General features: G+C 37.5%; 1 protein-coding gene across 1 annotated transcript in view; it reads left to right on the top strand.

Moving 5' to 3' along the window:
• The window catches only part of LOC128655955 (cytochrome P450 2K6), a 236,806-nt gene that overhangs the window by 140,932 nt on the left and 73,446 nt on the right, over positions 1-22,428 (top strand). The window contains exon 7 of the mRNA XM_053709565.1: positions 16,804-16,945. Within this exon, the coding sequence (XP_053565540.1) occupies positions 16,804-16,945 (142 nt within the window). The remainder of the gene's footprint in view (positions 1-16,803; positions 16,946-22,428) is intronic.

Genomic DNA, 22,428 nt, shown 5'->3' with positions numbered 1-22,428 from the left:
GTGAAAAAATCCAATTAAAATGATAAACAAAGGTCAAAAATGAAAAGACAAAAATAAAAAGACAAAAATATCAAAAGACAAAAATAGAAAATCAGTGATAATATTAAAAAGCACTAAAGATCTAGTGAAAACAAATCCTTAATTCAGATGTTAAAAATCCTTGGTAAGATCCATAACAAACAAATACATCGATAAAATACCTAAAAGGGAACAAAAGAGGAACAAATAGTGCAACACTGTATATGATATATGATATAGGTAATTAAAACCAAGCTCACCAGTATGCCAACGCGTTTCGGCCTACGCGTTTCCTTAAACGATCCACCAGGAAGGCCCATTATATCTGGGATAGGATCTTTGACAAGCAACTTATCTGAATACGTGGATAAGATGTTACAGAAATATGTAATATCATTACCATCACATCTCAGAGACTCCACTCAAATTCTGTCACTGCTAAATCCAATGACCTGGAAGAACAACTATATAATGGCCACATGTGACGTTACGTCACTTTATACAAGTATCCCACATGACCTAGGGATTGAAGTAGTAAACTCATTCCTAGGAAAGGATGAGGAAATACCAGAAGAACAGAGGATATTCATTTTGGACTGTATTAAATATATCTTGCATCACAACTATTTCTGTAACAATAATCAGTTTTACAGGCAATTGTGCGGCACAGCAATGAGGACCAGGTTCGCGCCAAGCTACGCCAATCTCTACATGGGCCTATGGGAAAACATCTTCTGGGACTCATGTCCAGCTGGCGCGGACCTGGTCCTATATTCAAGATATATAGATGACATCTTTTTGATTTGGAGTGGAACATTGGAAGATCTGCTACATACTATCAATGTAATGAACCACAATGAAAAGAATCTTAAGTTTGCATACCAATACAGCCATGAGAAACTGGACTTTCTGGATCTGAGAATTGAAGTGAAAGATGGGAAGCTCGAGACGTCAACTTTCTTCAAGGAGGTTGACTGTAACAACTATATCCATAACACAAGCTGCCATCATCCCACCTGGAAGTCAAATATACCCCAGGGCCAATTCTTGAGGGTCAAGAAAAATTGTTCTACTATAGAACAATGGACTGCACAGGCTGACATACTGAAACAACGTTTCTTGGAAAGAGGGTATGACAATAAGTCATTGGATGATAAAATTGAAGAAATCAGTAAGAGATAGAACCTCCTGAGTTATAAAAACAAATCAAGAAAAACCTGGGATGATGAAACAATCAACGTACCTATGATATCCGAGTACTGTGAGAACAGATCCATCCTGGAAAAGATTATTAAGAAACATTGGGCGATACTCAAAGATGATGACGTGATTGGGGAAAGGCTGAATCCACATCCGAGATTCATTTATAGGAGAACTAGGAACCTGAAAACGATGATAGCTCCTAATATACCTAGGAAAGGAAATACTAATGACACGACCAATCACCAAGGAAAAGGCATTAAAGGCTTCTACCCATGTTCACGCTGTAAAGCTTGTAAGAACGGACAAAAAATGGATACTTTCTCATCACATCAGAGAAACGAGAAACATAGGATCAAAGAGTTGATCAGATGTAGCGACAAAAATGTGATCTATCTAGTTTCCTGTGGATTACAATATATAGGGCAGACATCAAGGGCCCTCAAAGATAGGATCAGGGAACACATCCTATGAATAGAGAGAGGCAGACTAGATACCCCACTCTACAAGCATTTGCAACTACTCACAAGGGGAATCTGAAAGATTTGAGTTATTTTGGGATACAGAAGGTCAAAAAAGACTGGAGAGGAGGAAACCATGAGCAAAAACTACTATTCAATGAATCAAGATGGATATTTATGATGGACTGTCTATACCCTAGAGGTTTAAATCAGAAAGAAGACCTTGCAGACCTGATCTCCATTAAATAACATCTATTAAATAACAACCACCATCCATCTCCGAGTGCTCAAATATGATATGACCTAAGTTAGAGAGATAGGATCATAACATGCGACCGCTAAGTTGGTTACCCCACACAGTATCCCAACTAAATATTTACCTCCGCTTTCATCACTATTTTCTATGTACTTATAAAGGGAGATTGAATACATGAAAGCTATAAACTAGAGTGGAAGTGAAAATCGAAAATACTAACCCTCTACGTTTCCTATAAAAACCAAGGGAAATGTAAAAATTTAGAGTGGGCATAATACTTGTTCTGTATTACAAAATGTTAGTCACTCATTAAGAACAAAATCATATCAGAGAGAGAAACATAACATCAGGCATAGGACAATTTGGTCACAGAGATACATCAGCACAAATGAGTAAATATACAAGCATAAGTACATTTGTCAAGTAATTAACACCTGGCAACAGATCCATACACGGGAATAATAGACCTAAAGAATTGCGACAATGCCATATTGAATACACCCAGCTTTGACAAACTGAACACATTCAGTATGACAACTTTAAAATTGTCATATTGAACTAAAAAAGTATCATAGAAAAGAAAAAACCCTGTATTCATACACTGGTCTATACATAACAATCCAATGTAGGACTACTTACTGTGTGAAATGAAATATCATAATTTGAAGATTTTGTATCTTGTATCCTCTACCCCACGTCTGCCCCAAATTCAAACAGAAGCCATCACTTTGAGTGTATTTACGCCTGATCTTTCACCAGCTGATTTCTGGTTAATGGTCACCTAAAGTCCTTTATATACACATACAAATGTAATGAAACCCTCCCAATTAGATCTGAGCTTACAACTTCACTGTGAACAGATAGGAAGATCCTTGATCCCTCTTGAGACATTACAGTTTGTCATCCCACCATCGGCGGTAAGATACATCATTAGGATGCAATAAACATCTCACAATGTTAAGTTAGATAAACATTGCAGGTCTATACTTTTTCAAGGTCATATATGACTCAATGGCTCCTTGAGAATACCCATAGGCTTTATTTTCAAAAGAACTAGAAGGAAGCAGTGAAACGGCTATCCATTACGAAAGTATGAACAAATAAAAGTAAATTGTAAAGCTATTCAATATTAAGATCCAAGAATGTGCCTAGAATTAAGAAAGTGGGTTTTATTAGGATCCAAGAATGTGCTTAGAATTAACATAGCGATTTTTATTAGAAGCAGTTTTACTATAAGCAGTGACAGATCAGCATTGTAAGAAATTACATACATTATTCAAAGAATTGACTATTCCCAGTAACCGATTCTATTACATATTGGCACATTGACTCTAACATTATATGTTATAGACACATAGAGAAAATGAGCCATAGTAAGATCGGGTAATACCGAACATCTGAGAAAGATCTGCAGTCCTAATTAATGAGGGAACTACATATCCCATAATCAATGGGGAATATGATGCTCCACCTTCCGGTCACATGATGCAGACCGGTGGACTAAAGTACTTCCGGTCACATGATAGAGACCGGTGAATCGAATAAACTATGTCTCCCAAAAGCTAAAACGGAAGTTGATGCCGCGATACCAGGCCACTTCCGGTCATAGCAATTTTCAAAATAAGATCGCATTGGAAATTAAGTTTTTGACATCAACAGGGGCAATTCATAAATGAGAACCAGTCCATGTAAATAAATAAGCAATTTGAGCCCAAAGAAAGGGGAAACCCACCCAGAAAACTAACAGAGTTAACACAGAATATAATAATAACAACATTGACAAAACGCTACTATTACCTAATAATGAAAATAAAAAACAAATAAATAGGAAAATCTAGATTTATACTAGAATTTGTGGCAATAATAGGAACCAATTGACCTTTAAGATGGGAAAACATAAACATAACATAGGAAATATCCCAGAGATGCAATGGGTGAAACAGGAAACACAACACAGGAAATATCCCAGAGATACAATGGGTGAAACAGGAAAGGGAGGTGCCTCTAAAAATGGCGCCAAAACAGCACCAATCATTTCAACACTGACCCTACTTAAAGCTCCCAGATTTTATGATACAGTATAGTCTTGAGAAAGGCCTAGTCTAGGCCGAAACGCGTTGGCATACTGGTGAGCTTGGTTTTAATTACCTATATCATATATCATATACAGTGTTGCACAATTTGTTCCTCTTTTGTTCCCTTTTAGGTATTTTATCGATGTATTTGTTTGTTATGGATCTTACCAAGGATTTTTAACATCTGAATTAAGGATTTGTTTTCACTAGATCTTTAGTGCTTTTTAATATTATCACTGATTTTCTATTTTTGTCTTTTGATATTTTTGTCTTTTTATTTTTGTCTTTTGATTTTTGACCTTTGTTTATCATTTGAATTCAAGTTTTCCACATGGATTTTTTCATAAGTTATTTTTATTTTTATTTTTATACACCTCATGGATTTACAATTTTTTAATTTAGAAGCTGAACCACATTAATTTGACCCACTCAACGTTTACATTCTACTATTATTGACTTCACGTTATATTTCTACACGTCACTTTGGAGGAAACACTACTGGATTCACTTACATATAACCGGTTGAACATTTGAACATTTTTTATGTACGCCAATTTTTGTGAACACTATTTTTTGTGAATGCTATTTTTCTTTGTTGTCAGCTATTGTGTGCACTCAATCACTCACTTAGGTTGTTTATATTATTGGATGTACATGTCCTTCTAACTCCTCATCACTGGCTCACTAAGTCAGCGTCACATGCTTTACTCCATTGGATATTTTTAGATACTTTTAGATTTGTTTATTATATATATTTTTTTGTTAAGTCAGACATGGATCCATGCGTCTGATTGCCATTTGTAAATTTTTATATGTATTGAAATATACTTTTTACTAGCCTTTTAAGCTTTTTAGCGCTTACTCTCTCCCCATTTTAGTCATTGAGTTTTTGTTCTTTATCATATTTATCACATTTTTTGTTCCGTATAACTTGGGGAGTAATTATAGATATATAGGATATAATTACTTAGGGATTATCAACCATTCTTGAGCATTTATTTCTCACTTATTTTCTTCAATTAAGTTCTAAAAACATTATTATTATTGTCTTCCCTTATTTATAAAGTCTCTTTTCCCCCACATATTTAAACATGATTATGTAAATGGGTATATGTATCATTATGGATACATTGGGCTATATACATTATTAGTATAAGAAATAACACATAATGTTCTTAAATAATATAAAGAGAAACATATTTTCACATTTAGTGACCTCTTGTAGTATAGAGAATTACATAGCACATCTCTTAATTTCAACCCAATATTCTCTTAATAAGACATCACATTATATTATTAACATAGAATTATACTAATCACTATGCTATAGTCATTGAGTTTTTGTTCTTTATCATATCATCACTTTCATTATAATCACTATCAATAATATAGGAATGTACCTCTTACATAAATTGAGTATCACTAGTAAAATATGGTTCCAAAATTAATATTTAATTAAAACACATCTACTAAATAGCAGAAACGGGTGTGCTATCCTGGACTCTTAAACACCCTTTATGCACACTCAAAAATAGACTGTGATTCTCCCAAACACGGTTAGGCTAAAATATAAAATAAAAAGAGGGGGATAGTGGCGCTAATAAAAGCTAAAAGGGAAATTAGTTTATCAATACACAATTCTATAAAAAATCAGAAATACAGCTAAATATAAATATAAGTTATTTAATAGGCTCAAAAAAATATAATAATAATAAAAGTCATTCACACAATACACACATACATGTTGTGGCCACAACTCAAGTAAAATATATATAAATATGTAACTCCTAATAAAGTCTTATGCAACTCCTAATAAAGTCTTCAATGGGTGTATATAGCGCTTATTCAAAAAATGAGCACCTTTGTGATGATCCACAATAAGGATGTTACTTTGTAGCCTAATCTTAATAATAAGCATATATCCCTTTTTTGGACACAGTCTTTAGCAAAGTACAAGTATAGGTAAAAACTCCTCAAGGAGTATGATGTGGAGCGTCATGTTTGCAGTCAGCATTAGCTGTAGTATAAGCCATAGTATCCACAGTAAGCAGAAAACAACAACTGTTGAAAAGCCGTATGTAGTCTAGTCAAAGTCTATAGTTCCTCTAAAGGAATATTTTACATTCCAATGTTCTACACATAGATGAACATTTTCTATTTATTCATAAATACATATTTCTATATATACAATAACAAAGGAGAACACTCTCACACAGTCCCACAACTACCAGGGTGCTAGTAAGGTTTAAATACAGCTGAACAAAAAACTTGCACTCTCTGGTATTTTTAAGAAAAATATTTTACTGTGAAAAGTAGTGATGTTTCAGGGACCAAAGATTTTTCTTAAAAAGACCAGAGAGTGAAAGTTTTTTGTTCAGCTGTATATATATATATATAATGCTTTAATGCTTTTTGTACAAATATATATATATATATATATATATATATATATATATATATATATATATATATATATATGTACATGATTATATACAGGTATAGATATATACAGATATATATATATATATATATATATATATATATATATATATATATATATACAGGAATATATTTACTTGAAAAAACATTGAACATATTCTGCTATGTGCAGAACGTTGAAATTTGAAATATTTACAGTAAATACACAGTATAACACTTTATTAAAAATATGCTTGTACATGTTTTTTGTTTTTTTGAGGTATGAAATAACATAGCATAATGGCAAGGGTGTCCCATCACAAGTATGCAGTAGAGTTACATTCGCAGATGAAGTTGAAATTCACATTGGACAAAGAAATTCTGTTACATAAAACAGTTAAAATGGCAGATCTGGGTTAAAGATCTAAGTGGATGTGATGAGATTTGAGACATGATACCTCATTTTATTTATCCAAACAAATTACCTTATAAGTAAAAATTAATGAATAGTTGTTGAGTTAGTTTTTGGTGACACGTTTGAAGTGCCCGCAGTGTGGGGATAGCTTTTGTTAGGAGCATGGTAAGGAAGAATAGGAATTTAGAGGATCAGGTGGGGAAGCGAGAATGGAAAAAACAAAAAAACAAAAAAAAAAACCCAGAATGTTCATTCTCTCCTCTTGTCTCCACCCCAAATGCAGGTTTAGTCCAGGAACTCCAAATTCCAAGGTGCCCATGTATCGAGGTAGAAGTCTAGTTTGTCAGAACTCTATGGGGATAGAGTTCCATTTGCCTGATATATTGTATTGTGGTGAGGAATTGAGTGAAGTATAGGGGGTCTTTGGTTTTCCAAGATCTTGCTATTGCTAGTTTGATAGCCATACATATGTAAATTACTAGTGCTTTACTCGCCGGGCTTAGATTTGTTAAGTTCATGTGTAATAAAAATACTTCCAGAGAGTATGGTAAAGTGAGATGAAGTTAATCAAGGAGTTTGTGTATTTTCTGCCAAGTCAATTGAATTTTAGAGCAGGACCATCACATGTGGAAAGTAGTGCCTATCTGTTCACAATCTCTCCAACACATGGGGGATTGAGTTCCGTAAATCTTATGGAGTGTGCTGGGAACTAGGTGCCATCTGACTAAGATTTTGTATTGAAGTTCCCATAAAGTTGCACAATGCAAGAGTTTTTTAGTATCAAGGGTTTGTTTGTACCAAATGTCAGTGTCAGCAGCGAAACCTAGATCTCTTTCCCAGGATGAGTATTGATTAATTTTGTGTAGGCTATATGGTTCAAGAAGTAGTCTGTAGTGATAAGAAAGGGCCCATTTGGCCAAATGAGTTTGAGACCACTTTCGTTAGTCTGAGATTGTGTTTAGGGTACCCTTCATGATCTTAGAATAGAGCTCAGTCGGAACGCCTCAAAGTGAATACTGGGGGGGACTCAATATTTCGTACAGATTCATAAAAGTATGTAGCATGTGTGATTGGAAGAGTCCGCCAGGTGTCTATATGAGAATCATGGAGACAATAAAGAGCACTGGCTAATGTGAGGGTCTGATCAAAATAGGTGGGTTCCGTATTATGATGCACTTTGGAATAGAAAGGGATATCAAGGGGGTGGCGGGAGGTGGGGTATAGACAAGAGAAACCGCTTCTTTAATTCTCCTAAAGCTAGGAGACATATTATAGAGTAGTATAGTAGCAGGGGGGGGGGTGGTAAAATAGATACTATGAGTAGAATATATGCCAAAGAAGACTTTCAAGGTATAAAGCACCGATTGTGTAATGTCACTAAGCTGGGGGGGAGAGCAAATGAAACTGTAAAGAAGTCAGGGTGTGTGTAGAGATTATAGGCTAATCCAGCTAGTATTATTGATCAGTCCTGCTGATCTAGATAAAGTAGGTGAAGTCAGTAGCTTGGTATTTAGAGTACTTACTAAGGGAGTAAATAGGTTGCAGATAAAATAAGAAGCATATGTGGTTTAAATGCTAAAGAGCTCATTATGGGTTGGGGAGGAGGTAACAAAGTAAATATGAGAGGCAGCAAATACTGAGCGGACAGACTGTAGAGGTACAGGACAATGTAATCGTATATATAACCTCATAAACATAGTAGTAAGCAGGGGGGAAATAAAATAGACTGGCTACCTAGTAGGGTAGTAGTATTTCTGGCATGTGAGAGCCTAGTTCTAATTTTTACAATATGAGTGATATCAGTTTCTTGAGCAGAAGCTCTATATCCAGCAATAGGAAGACACTAAGTTACAAATAACAACAAACTATGTAGAGAGCATATGTTAATACTCAGCAGGCATTTGCTAATATGTACCAGACTGAAAGATTAAGGTGAATACATTGAGTGTAGTGTGAAAATGTCAAAGTGAAGTAGAGTAGGTTTACACTGTTATAATTTCTGTGGGGCGCAAAGTGACAGATTACCCAGACTTCTACCTGCGATCTCGGCCGCTGATCGCATGGATCGAAATAACCCCAGTGTACTAAAGCAATGGTTCACTCAACTCATAACCCCACTTCCCTGAAGAATATAGGCGCACAAATAAAATTAGCTGTACTACAGTGAGGGGAAACACAAGCATGGCTACAAATATCCGCACACTGCATAATATAAGGAATTAAAGTGTCTTAGCTGTAGCGGATTATTTAGGGTGTCAGACATTAAGGGGTCGATCCGATATAAATCGTCGCCCGCAAAAGCCGGCGACGCCAATATTTGCGCGGATTTGGTATCACATATACGGCGTAACCTAGAAGTTACACCCGTATATTTCTGCCGTCGCCCGCAGTTTTTTGGGCCATAGGCAGGTATACCAAACCCGCGCAGTTTGGTATCCAATATGCAGCGTAAGGACTTACATGGCGAAAATGGAGAAAACTTACTCCATTTTCACCTCGCCACAAAAAGCAGCCGTAAGAAGCCTTACGCTGACTATTGGAGCCCCGTAACTCCCTAAACTAACTAGAAAATAAACCTAACACCTAACGCATGCGCAATGTCTATCTCCCTGTCAACCGCGATCTGCTAAAATAAACCTAACACCTAACGCATGCGCAATGTCTATCTCCCTGTCAACCGCGATCCCCCCCCCCCCCCGAAATCCCTAATAAAGTTATTACCCCATAAACCGCCGCTCCCGGACCCCGCCGCCATCCACATAAACTAACCCCCTACTGTGAGCCTCTAAAACCGCCGCCATCTACCTTATCTATCCCCTAATCTGACCCCTTACACCGCCGCCACCTATATAAAAATTATTAACCCCTAATGTAAGCCCCTTACACCGCCGCCATCTCTATTAAAATGATTAACCCCTAATTTAATCTACCTACCCCGCCGCCAGCTATATTATCTATATTAACCCTAAGTATATTATAGTTAATATAGGTATTACATTATATATATTAACTATATTAACCCTAATTATATTAGGGTTAATATAGTTAATATAGTTACTATAGTTTTTATATTAACTATATTAACTCTATCTAACCCTAACTAAATTTATATTAAATTAATCTAATTCATTTATAAACTAAAATATTCCTATTTAAATCTAAATACTTACCTATAAAATAAACCCTAAGATAGCTACAATATAATTAATAATTACATTGTAGCTATGTTAGGGTTAATATTTATTTTACAGGTAAATTGTTAATTATTTTAACTAGGTATAATAGATATTAAATAGTTATTAACTATTTAATATCTACCTAGTTAAAATAATTACCCAATTACTTGTAAAATAAATCCTAACCTAAGTTACAAATACACCTACACTATCAATAAATTTAATAAACTACAAACATCTATCTAAAAATACAATAAAATTAACTAAACTAAATTACAAAAAAAAAACAAACACTAAATTACAAAAAATAAAAAAAAGATTACAAGATATTTAAGCTAATTACACCTATTCTAAGCCCCCTAATAAAATAATAAACCCCCAAAATAAAAAAAATTCCCTGCCCTATTCTAAATTCAACAAATTTCAAAGCTCTTTACCTTACCAGCCCTTAAAAGGGCCTTTTGTGGGGCATGCCCCAAATAATTCAGCTCTTTTGCCTACAACAAATACAATCCCCCCCCATTACAACCCACCACCCACATACCCCTATTCTAAACCCACCCAAACCCCCCTTAAAAAAGCCTAACACTACCCCCCTGAAGATCTCCCTACCTTGTCTTCACCACACCGGGCCGAACTCCTGATCCGATCCGGGCGATGTCTTCCTCCAAGCGGCAAAGAAGAATTCTTCCTCCGGCGATGTCATCCTCCAAGCGGCAAAGAAGAATTCTTCCTCCGGCGACGTCTTCCTCCAAGCGGCAGCAAAGTCTTCATTCTTCCGGCGGCATCTTCAATCTTCTTTCTTTGCTCCGCCGCCGCGGAGCATCCATCCTGGCCGACTGCTGAACTTGGAATGAGGTACCTTTAAATGATGTCATCCAAGATGGCGTCCACCGAATTCCGATTGGCTGATAGGATTCTATCAGCCAATCGGAATTAAGTTAAAAAAATCTGATTGGCTGATTGAATCAGCCAATCAGATTCAAGTTCAATCCGATTGGCTGATCCAATCAGCCAATCAGATTGAGCTCGCATTCTATTGGCTGATCGGAACAGCCAATAGAATGCGAGCTCAATCTGATTGGCTGATTGGATCAGCCAATCGGATTGAACTTGAATCTGATTGGCTGATTCAATCAGCCAATCAGATTTTTTTAACTTAATTCCGATTGGCTGATAGAATCCTATCAGCCAATCGGAATTCGGCGGACGCCATCTTGGATGACGTCATTTAAAGGTACCTCATTCCAAGTTCAGCAGTCGGCCGGGATGGATGCTCCGCGGCGGCGGAGCGAAGAAAGAAGATTGAAGATGCCGCCGGAAGAATGAAGACTTTGCTGCCGCTTGGAGGAAGACGTCGCCGGAGGAAGAATTCTTCTTTGCCGCTTGGAGGATGACATCGCCGGAGGAAGAATTCTTCTTTGCCGCTTGGAGGAAGACATCGCCCGGATCGGATCAGGAGTTCGGCCCGGTGTGGTGAAGACAAGGTAGGGAGATCTTCAGGGGGTAGTGTTAGGCTTTTTTAAGGGGGGTTTGGGTGAGTTTAGAATAGGGGTATGTGGGTGGTGGGTTGTAATGGGGGGGGGGATTGTATTTGTTGTAGGCAAAAGAGCTGAATTCTTTGGGGCATGCCCCACAAAAGGCCCTTTTAAGGGCTGGTAAGGTAAAGAGCTTTGAAATTTGTTGAATTTAGAATAGGGCAGGGAATTTTTTTTATTTTGGGGGTTTATTATTTTATTAGGGGGCTTAGAATAGGTGTAATTAGCTTAAATATCTTGTAATCTTTTTTTTATTTTTTGTAATTTAGTGTTTGGTTTTTTTTGTAATTTAGTTTAGTTAATTTTATTGTATTTTTAGATAGATGTTTGTAGTTTATTAAATTTATTGATAGTGTAGGTGTATTTGTAACTTAGGTTAGGATTTATTTTACAGGTAATTGGGTAATTATTTTAACTAGGTAGATATTAAATAGTTAATAACTATTTAATATCTATTATACCTAGTTAAAATAATTAACAATTTACCTGTAAAATAAATATTAACCCTAACATAGCTACAATGTAATTATTAATTATATTGTAGCTATCTTAGGGTTTATTTTATAAGTAAGTATTTAGATTTAAATAGGAATATTTTAGTTTATAAATGAATTAGATTAATTTAATATAAATTTAGTTAGGGTTAGATAGAGTTAATATAGTTAATATAAAAACTATAGTAACTATATTAACTATATTAACCCTAATATAATTAGGGTTAATATAGTTAATATATATAATGTAATACCTATATTAACTATAATATACTTAGGGTTAATATAGATAATATAGCTGGCGGCGGGGTAGGTAGATTAAATTAGGGGTTAATCATTTTAATAGAGATGGCGGCGGTGTAAGGGGCTTACATTAGGGGTTAATAATTTTAATATAGATGGCGGCGGTGTTAGGGGCTCACTTTAGGGGGTTATAGATATAATATAGCTGGCGGCGGGGTACGGGAGCGGCGGTTTAGGGGTTAATAACTTTATTAGGTTGCGGCGGGGTAAAGGAGCGGCGGTTTAGGGGTTAATAGCTTTTTTATTGTTAGGCTAGTGAGGGGGGATAGCGGATAGAGGGTTAGACAGTGCGGGCTATGTTAGGGAGGCGTGTTAGACAGTGCGGGCTATGTTAGGGAGGCGTGTTAGACAGTGCGGGTGTTTTAAACTTTAGTCAGGTTTTATAGGTGCCGGCAGTTTCTAACGTGCCGCAAGTCACTGGCGACGCCAGAAATTTGTACTTACGCAGATTTCTGGACATCGCTGGTTTGTGAGACTTACGGCACGTTAGCATCTGACGGCGACCTATATGGGATGGCTCGAGTTGCGAGCTGAAACTGCGGGCGACGCCGGTTCCCTCGCTTGCGCCGCAAACTGCGATCGATATCGGATCGCGCCCTAAATTCCTAACTTAGACTGGATTTAATATAGCTAATGAGGCTTCCCTGCCGTAAAGAATTCTCAACATATGCAATGAAAACAGGAGCTAATATAGATATCATACACAATTAACATGTCACAACAACATAAAAACTAATGAAAGCTCAGAGCTTAGTATAGATAGTGTAAACAGTAACAGTCATCAGCCCTCTACTAATAGCATTAGCTATTTTAACCAGTAGGAGGCAGTAAAGAAAAATATATAGCTACCTGGTTATGACCTGTATATATATAAATAAGTAATCTGCAGAGGGTAACTCAATATATATATTATTAGGCATCTTGAAGCAGTCCCAAGTGATATGTAATCTAAGCCAAGTTTAGACAAATATATGCTGTGTTTAAAGCAAAAGTGAATCTCTACTCCCCTCCAGTGGTAGAAAGTGGTAACTATATCAGCCATCAAAAAGATATAAGTTAAAATTTCGGAGTGTGGTGTATTATAATATAAATGGTTTAAATGATTTAGGACTATGAAGCAAGGTAGAGCAAATTAACTAAAACAACTTCCATATGATTGCTCCAAGTGGAGTGAGAAATACAGACAGAGAAATGTAGTGGCACAATATAAACTGCACTATCACCTTCACATAATAGGTCAACAATATGGATAAACAAACTTTGCTCAGCAATTAACAGAACATATATACAATATGAATGTGGGTGCAAATTGAAGGTAAACTTATCGATATGACAATATGTCCAGAGTGTTAATCATCAGCTAGTAGACAGTGAGGCATATGTAATAGCGCCAGCACTTTAAAGTGCTCCAGAGTTCACTGAGCCACTCACAGCAAAAATGAGTCTCTAACTCACACCAACTCACTGCGTTGCGCTAGGTATGAGCTGCATGTTAAATTCCCAACCCTTGAAACATGGGCCATACTGGATAAGACTCTCCGGGTGGGGGGACACTTCTACTTGTATAAGGTAAGAGTCTCTTTGGGTTGCTGCTCCATCGGGTCGGTCTGTCCATAACGGTTTTGGTTTCCAGAAGACACTACAAGCCCTGATACAAGACACCAGACATTTTACATCTATTCCACACGCAGCTGCATCGGGTAGTTCACAAGCTGGGCTGACATTATACAGGGGCTGATGACTTTCAGGCGGCGTATTCTGCAGTCCCGCAGTTCCTCTATCCTCGGGAGCAGGCTTGGTAGAGTAGGCGGCATGAGGTGAGAGTATCGCTGCTGGTTGCTGAGACTCCATTTCAGGCTGGTATCTGAACGCACCTTTACACGCCTCTAGGAATATATGCATTTGCACCAATATGCGCTCAGCATCCTCCATGGTGAGAGAAGATAGCGGTCCCCTAAGGTAGGGGTGAAAGATAAAATCTCTCAGTTTGTTTTGCTCCCAAATGAAGGTGTCAGTTAGGCCGCAAGATGGCTGCTGTAAACTGCGCAGCCAGCGAAGAACATATCAGGGTAGAAGAAGTCTGTATATAAGGTGCCACTCCTAGTAAAAGTGGCTGTCGAGAACGGCTGTGCTGTCAGACCAACATTAGTAGCTTTATAGTAAGGTAGATGGCCACAGACGGTCGTTAAATTTATCTTTTATAGAAAGTATGGTAGGAGCTGCTGAAAAATGCGACCGCCTGGCTTCAGAGTTGGCTCCGCCCCCCATAAAAGTTGTTTTTAATCCTTCCTCTCTCTAGGTCATTTTAAAAATATATTTTTAAATATATCATTGAGTAAACCCAATTATTAATTGTATCCAATATTATTATGATTCAATCATGGCAATTTGTTGATGCCTGTCTTTCAATCATATGTTTTGATGCCTGTCTTTTATATAAACTGAGTAGAGGAATCTAGCATGGCTTATATCTTACCAAATCAAGCTGGCTATCACTCCTGTTTACTGGTCTATATCTGTTATTTATATGAATTAGCAGCATCTCTACATATTCATTTTTTTAACATGGAAAAACAATACAGCTTTATCCGTTGTGCACTTCTTACCAGTGCTTATTAGCTAATAGGCACTTCTTAATAATACTTATTGTCTGGTTAACACTTCCTGTTAATGCTCATTGGTTGACACTTGACAGGCACTTCCTGCTTAAACTCGCTGAATATATTAGTTCAGATATAAATGTAAACAGATTTTAAAGTGTTACATTCCCTCAGAATCCTTTGATGTATTCTTATTCCATCTTGACACTGAGTTTTATTTACGTTGATATAATTTAGTTTCTACCTAATATAATCTGGAATCAACTAAATTATTTTGTTGCAATTTTTGTCCCATTGATTGATTCTTTTGGTTATACAAAATAAAATGATGTATTAAAGGGACACTGTACCCAAAAAAATTCTTTCGTGATTCAGATTGAGCATGAAATTTTAAGCAAATTTCAAATTTACTCCTATTATCAAATTTTCTTCATTCTTTTGTTATCTTTATTTGAAATGCAAGAATGTAAGTTTAGATGCCGGCCCATTTTTGGTGAACAACCTGGGTTGTCCTTGCTGATTGGTGGATAAATTCCTCCACCAATAAAAAAGTGCTGTCCAGAGTACTGAAACAAAAAAAAGCTTATTTCAAATAATAATAGCAAGAGAACGAAGAAAAATCGATAATAGGAGTAAATTAGAAAGTTGCTTAAAATTGCATGCTCTTTCTGAATTACAAAAGAAAAAATTTGGGTTCAGTGTCCCTTTAAGCATTTCCCTTTCTTACATTTTATGCTCCAAAGTTTTCTTTTTTAGATTTTTTTATTTATTTATTTACTTGGAAACCTGATAGGGTTTATCTTGTAATCCTTTCTCCAATTTGTTTGCTCCTTCACATGCTTTGCTACATACTTTGAATTTGAAAACTAATGAATCCGTATTATGTACCTTGAAAAATTTAAAGTTTCTGTCTTATTTCTCATTATAAGATTTTATTGAGATGCAATAGTTTGGATTTATTTGTTCACCTCAAAAGGAAAACATATAAGCAGCCCCTTGTGATGTTATGTGATTGAGAGTGTGCACTAAGTGTGCAAGTAGTAAAGTTTTTCATGTAGTTCAGTGGTATACTTGTAATACAAGTGCAATAAACTCACTAATATAACTTTCTGCACTATCAATTAAAAGTATAAGGCGTGCTAAAAAGATTTGGTTAAAGGGGCAGTTTGCTCCATAATTGTTATTGTTTAAAAAGATAGATAATACTTTTATTATCCATTCCCCAGTTTTGAATAACCAACACAGTTATATTAATATACTTATTACCTCTGTAATCTAAGCCTCTGCAGACTGCCCTCTTAACTCAGTTCTTTTGACTGACTTGCATTTTAGGCAATCGGTGCTGACTCATAAATAACTCCACGGGAGTGAGCACAATATTATATGTATGACATAAATGAATAAGCACTGTCTAACTGAGAAACACTGTCACTATGCACTGAGATAACAGGTGGCCTTCAAGGGCTTAGAAATTAGCATATGAATCTAAGTGTAACTTTCAACAAAGAATACCAAGAGAAGAAAGCAAATTTGTTGATAAAAGTAAATTGTAAAGTTGTTTAAAATTACATGCCCTATCTGAATCATGACAGTTTAATTTTGACTAGACTGTCCCTTTTAATAATCAATTTATAATACCAGATGGTGTGTTATTCTTTGCATAAGGTTGCACTAAAGACAATGCTCCCTGCACTATTGGTTCAATTTTACTTGTAATCTAATCTAACCCTTGCAGTTTACATTTATGGGATTTAAATAAAGTGCAGATAGTTTTGTTTAACTGAAATATATTTTAAATATGTGTTACATATTTGTTTCATTTTCATTTCTTTATATATATAACATTTAGGAAGAGAAGGTTCATGGAAAATATTTCAGCAATGAAAATCTGGTGCATCTTGTGAGTGATTTATTTTTTGCTGGAATGGAGACAACATCCACAACTCTGCGCTGGGGTTTTCTGATTATGATGAAATACTCAGAAATACAAAGTAAGAAAATATTTTATGTTACCTTTAAGTTTTTTTTTTTTATATATATATTCAATAAATCCAGATTAGAGCAAAACAATGATTTATTATGATATAAAGTTATTAGGCTACATTTACTAATCGCCTGACGACAAGGACGGACATCTTGCCCCTGTCTGTCCAGCATCTCAGCTGGCGGGAAGCAATAAGCTGCCTGCATTTATCATTGCACAAGCTGCTGAGAAGCCTGGGGGATTGACAAATGTCACTTTAGAGTTGGCATAGCAGGTTAAAGGGACATTAAAGTCAGCACACAATTTTAAACATCTTTCCAATTCACTTCTATAATCAAAATGGACAGAGTCTTTTTAATTGTGCACTTTCAGGTAGATTACAAGTTATGCACGCTAGAGGGTTTTTAATGAACGTAACAAAAGTTGCATTATATAACCCTCCATAGCGCAGCCATTACAAGTTTTGAAACATCCGGCTTGTGCATGCGATATGCAGCTTTTAAGCTCCATACCTCATAAAAAACAAGCGCTGTTTCGACGTGCTCGTGCACGCTTTCCCCATAGACATGAATGGGGATTAAGTGTTAGAAAAAAACCTAACTCCTGTGATCTCAGAATAAAAATCTCTGTAACGCAGCCCCATTGATGTCTATGGGGAAAAAAAGCTAAGTTTAAACCTAACACCCTAACATAAACCCCACGTCTAAACACCCCTCTGCTGCCCCCGACATCGCCAACACCTACATAATGTTATTAATCCCTAATCTGCCTCCCCAACATCGCAGACTCCTACATAATGTTATTAACCCCTAATCACTCCCGATATCGCCGCCACAGAAATAAAGATATTAACCCCTAATCTGCCGCTCCCGATATCGCCACCACTATGTTAAAGTTATTAACCCCTATTCCGCCGCTCCCCAACATCTCCGCCACTAGATAAAGGTATTAACCCCTAAACCTCTGGCCTCCCACATCACTAACACTAACTAAACCTATTAACCCCTAAACCGACAGCTCCCCAAATCGCAAAACAATAAATTAAACTATTAACCCCTAAACCTAACCCTAACACCCCCTAACTTTAAAATAATTAAAATAGACCTAAATTAAAGTTGCAATTTCTTAATTAAATAAGACCTATTTAAAACTAAATACTTACCTGTGAAATAAAATAAAAACCTAAGCTAGCTACAATATAACTAATAGTTATATTGTAGCTAGCTTAGGTTTTTATTTCACAGGTAAGTTTGTATTTATTCTGACTAGGTAAACTAGTTAGTAAATAGTTATTTACTAATTACCTAGTTAAAATAAATACAAACTTACCTTTGAAATAAAATGTAAGCAGCCTTACACTAAAACCTAACATTACAAAAATAAAAAAATACTACAATTACAAAAAATAAAAAAAACTACCATTACAAAAAATAACAAACACTCGGCTAGATTACGAGTTTTGCGGTAGCTGAAAAAGCAGCGTTGGCCTGTCCCAACGCTGCTTTTTAACACCCTCTGGTATTACGAGTCTTGCAGGTACAGGTGTACCGCTCACTTTTTTGGCCAGACTCGGAAATAACGCAAATCCACTTACATCAATGGCGTATCCTATTTTTTCAATGGGACTTGCATAGCGCCGATATTACGAGTCTTCCAAAAAGTGAGCGGTACACCCTCTCCTGTCAAGACTAGTACTGCATTTTAAAGTCAGTAGTTAGGAGTTTTACACTACAATGCCGTAGCATAAAACTCTTAACGAAAGTGCTAAAAAGTACACTAACAGCCATAAACTACCTATTAACCCCTAAACCGAGGCCCTCCCACATCGCAAACACTAAAATTAAATTTTTAACCCCTAATCTGCGGAACTGGACATCGCCGCCACTATAATAAATATATTAACCCCTAAACCGCCGCACTCCCACCTCGCAAACACTTGTTAAATATTATTAACCCCTAATCTGCCGTCCCTAACATCGCCGACACCTATTTACATTTACTAACCCCTAATCTGCCACCCCAACGTCGCTGCCACTATATTAAAGTTATTTATCCCTAAATCTAAGTCTAACCCTAACCCTAACACCCCCTAACTTAAATATAATTTAAATAAATCTAAATAAAATAACTATCATTAACTAAATAATTCTTATTTAAAACTAAATACTTACCTATAAAATAAACCCTAAGCTAGCTACAATATAACTAATAGTTACATTGTATCTAGCTTAGGTTTTATTTTTATTTTACAGGCAAGTTTGTATTTATTTAGGTAGAATAGTTACTAAATAGTTATTAACTATTTAATGAACTACCTAGCTAAAATAAATACGAAAGTACCTCCTGTAAAATAAAACCTAACCTAAGTTACAATTACACCTAACACTACACTATAATTAAATTAATTCCCTAAATTAAATACAATTAAATACAATTAAATAAAATTATCTAAAGTACAAAAAAACCCCCACTAAATTACAGGAAATAATAAATAAATTACAAGAATTTTAAACTAATTACACCTAATCTAATCCCACTAACAAAATAAAAAAGCCCCCCCAAAATAAAAACGGCCAGCCCTACACTAAATTACAAATAGCCCTTAAAAGGGCCTTTTGCGGGGCATTACCCCAAAGTAATCAGCTCTTTTGCCTGTAAAATAAATTACAAATGCCTCCCCAACATTAAAACCCACCACCCACACAACCAACCCTACTCTAAAACCCACCCAATACCCCCTTAAAAAAACCTAACACTAACCCCTTGAAGATCACCTTACCGAGAGAAGTCTTCACCCGACCCGGCCGAAGTCCTCAACGAAGCCGGGAGAAGTTGAAGTTTAAGTTCAATCTTATTGGCTGATCCAATCAGCCAATAGGATTGAGCTGGCATTCTATCGGCTGTTCCAATCAGCCAATAGAATGCCAGCTCAATCCTATTGGCTGATTGGATCAGCCAATAGGATTGAACTTCAATCCTATTGGCTGATCGCATCAGCCAATAGGATTTTTTCTACCTTAATTCTGATTGGCTGATAGAATTCTATCAGCCAATCGCAATTGAATGGATGCCATCTTGGATGACGACATTTAAAGGAACATTCAATCAGTGTTAGCCGTCGGAAGGAAGAGGATGCTCCGCATCGGATGTCTTGAAGATGGAACCACTCCGCACCGGATGGATGAAGATAGAAGATGCCGTCTGGATGAAGACTTCTGCCCGTCTGGAGGACCACTTCTGCCCATCTGGAGGACCACTTCTCCCAGTTTTATTGAGGACTTTGGCCCTGTTGGGTGAAGACTTCTCCCGGTAAGGTGATCTTCAAGGGGTTAGTGTTAGGTTTTTAAAGGGGGTATTGGGTGGGTTTTAGAGTAGGGTTGGTTGTGTGGGTGGTGGGTTTTAATATTGGGGGGGTGTCAGGGTTTTTTTCCTGTTGTGTTTGCCATGTGCTGCTGGCAGCCATTTTACTCACCTCTCTTCCTGACTATGGTGCATTGTGGGAGATGCTGCTCAATTCCTGCACTTCCTTTTATGGCCAGACTGGTGTGCATCATTCATGTGAGATAGGATGCAGTCTCAGAATTGTGATGTCATCACTTATTATTTAAAGAGCCTCTGTTCAGTATGCTTTGCCTTTGCATTGTCTCAGACCTATTTGTGAGAGTTCCTGTGTATTACCTGGCTGCCTAACGTCCTTCCTGGTTCCTGATCCCTGGATTGCTCCTGACTCTGCTGTTTTCCTTGTTCCTGATTCCGGCTCGTCTGACTATATGCTTTGTCTCCTGACTCGGCTCGTCTGACTACCAGCTCTTGTTTTGATTCCTGGCTTGTTATTTGACTTGTGGACTTTTTATTATTTTTTGCTATTAATAAAGGTGTGATTATTTTTACACTTCTCGTCTCAGTCTGATTCCTGGCACCCTGAAATTACGCAAAGGCCATGAATCCTGATGGTGCTAATAATCCACCTTTACTTGCCATCATTTCCAGGATGGATGTAAAGGATCACCGCTTGGATCAATTTGCACTAGCCCTGCAAACCTTGCTGACTCACACTGCACATTTGGACCAAAGTGTCCCGCAAGTTATGGCTGCTCCTGTTTCCGCTGCTGCACCTATGCCTACAAGGAGCATGTCCGGTTCTGCACCTCTACCTCAGTGATATGGAGGTGATCCTATTCAGTGCAGAGGGTTTTTGAACCAGGTGGGCATTCACTTTGAGATGTTACCTCAGGCGTTTCCCTCTGACAGAGCTAAGGTGGGATTTCTCATCTCGTTACTCTCTGACACAGCTCTTGCCTGGGCTAATCCCTTGTGGGAGACTAATAAACCTGTGATTTTAAATTACCCTGAATTTGTGGCCTGCTTTCGAAGGGTATTTGATGTTCCGGCTCGCTCCTCCTCTGCTGCTAAATGACTCATGTCCATTCAGCAAGGTACAAGATCTGTTGCTCAGTATGCAATTGAGTTCCGTACGCTTGCCGCAGAGGTAGGTTGGAACAATGAAGCCCTTGTTGCTGCCTTCTTTCATGGGCTCTCTGATGCGATTAAAGATGAAGTTGCTGCCAGAGATTTACCAGAGGATCTCGAGGCATTGGTGTCTTTTTTGATCCTAATTGACATCAGACTCAGAGAGAGGCCCTCTTTCAAGGAGCACTTGCAGAAGCCTCATGTTCCGTTGTCTCCTACATGTTCTTTCCCACCCATGCCTCCCTCTCCTCCCATGCCTCCTGGTCCCGAGTCACCAGGTACTGCTGAGCCGATGCAGCTGGGATTCACATGCCTCTCCACGGCGGAGAGGGCCTTTAGGAGGAGGTAGGGGCTCTGCCTCTATTGTGGGTTACAGGGCCACCTTTTGAAGTCTTGTCCTACACGGCCGGGAAATGCTCACACCTAAGGTCCTGTCAGGGGCAGACCTTGGGTGGTTTATCCTCGTCCCCGGAACCACTTAAGGAGAAATCTTTGGTCACGGTTGTCCTTTTCTGGGTGGACTCCTCCATAGTCACCCAGGCTCTTGTTGACTCCGGTGCTGTGCGCTATTTCAATGACAGTGCTTTGGATCAAAGCACTCCATTTCTGTTTTGTCTTGGTCTGTTCCACTTGCTATTGAGGCCATTGATGGCAGGCCCCTTCAGCCCGCACTCGTTACTCACGAAACTGCTCCGTTGTCCATGGCTGTTGGGGCTCTCCATTTTGAAACCCTCCAGTTCCAGGTGATAAACTCTCTGCATTTTCCGGTTGTTCTGGGTTATGCCTGGCTCCAAAAGCACAATCCCAGTCTCGACTGGCGCAGGTCCTAAATTTTGTTGTGGTCCCCGCAATGTATTTCCACTTGTCTTCGGAAAACAGTAAAAGTCTTGTGCACTTCTTCGGTTTCTCAATTGCCAGAGGAGTACCGAGTGTTCCTAGACGTGTTTGACAAGGTGCATGCCAGTACGTTGCCTCCTCACCGGTCTTACGATTGTGCCATAGACCTGCAACCCGGAGCCA

The sequence above is a fragment of the Bombina bombina genome, chromosome 4 (assembly GCF_027579735.1).
Source record: "Bombina bombina isolate aBomBom1 chromosome 4, aBomBom1.pri, whole genome shotgun sequence".
Classification (NCBI taxonomy): domain Eukaryota; kingdom Metazoa; phylum Chordata; class Amphibia; order Anura; family Bombinatoridae; genus Bombina; species Bombina bombina.
This window is presented reverse-complemented; position numbering and strand designations above follow the sequence as displayed.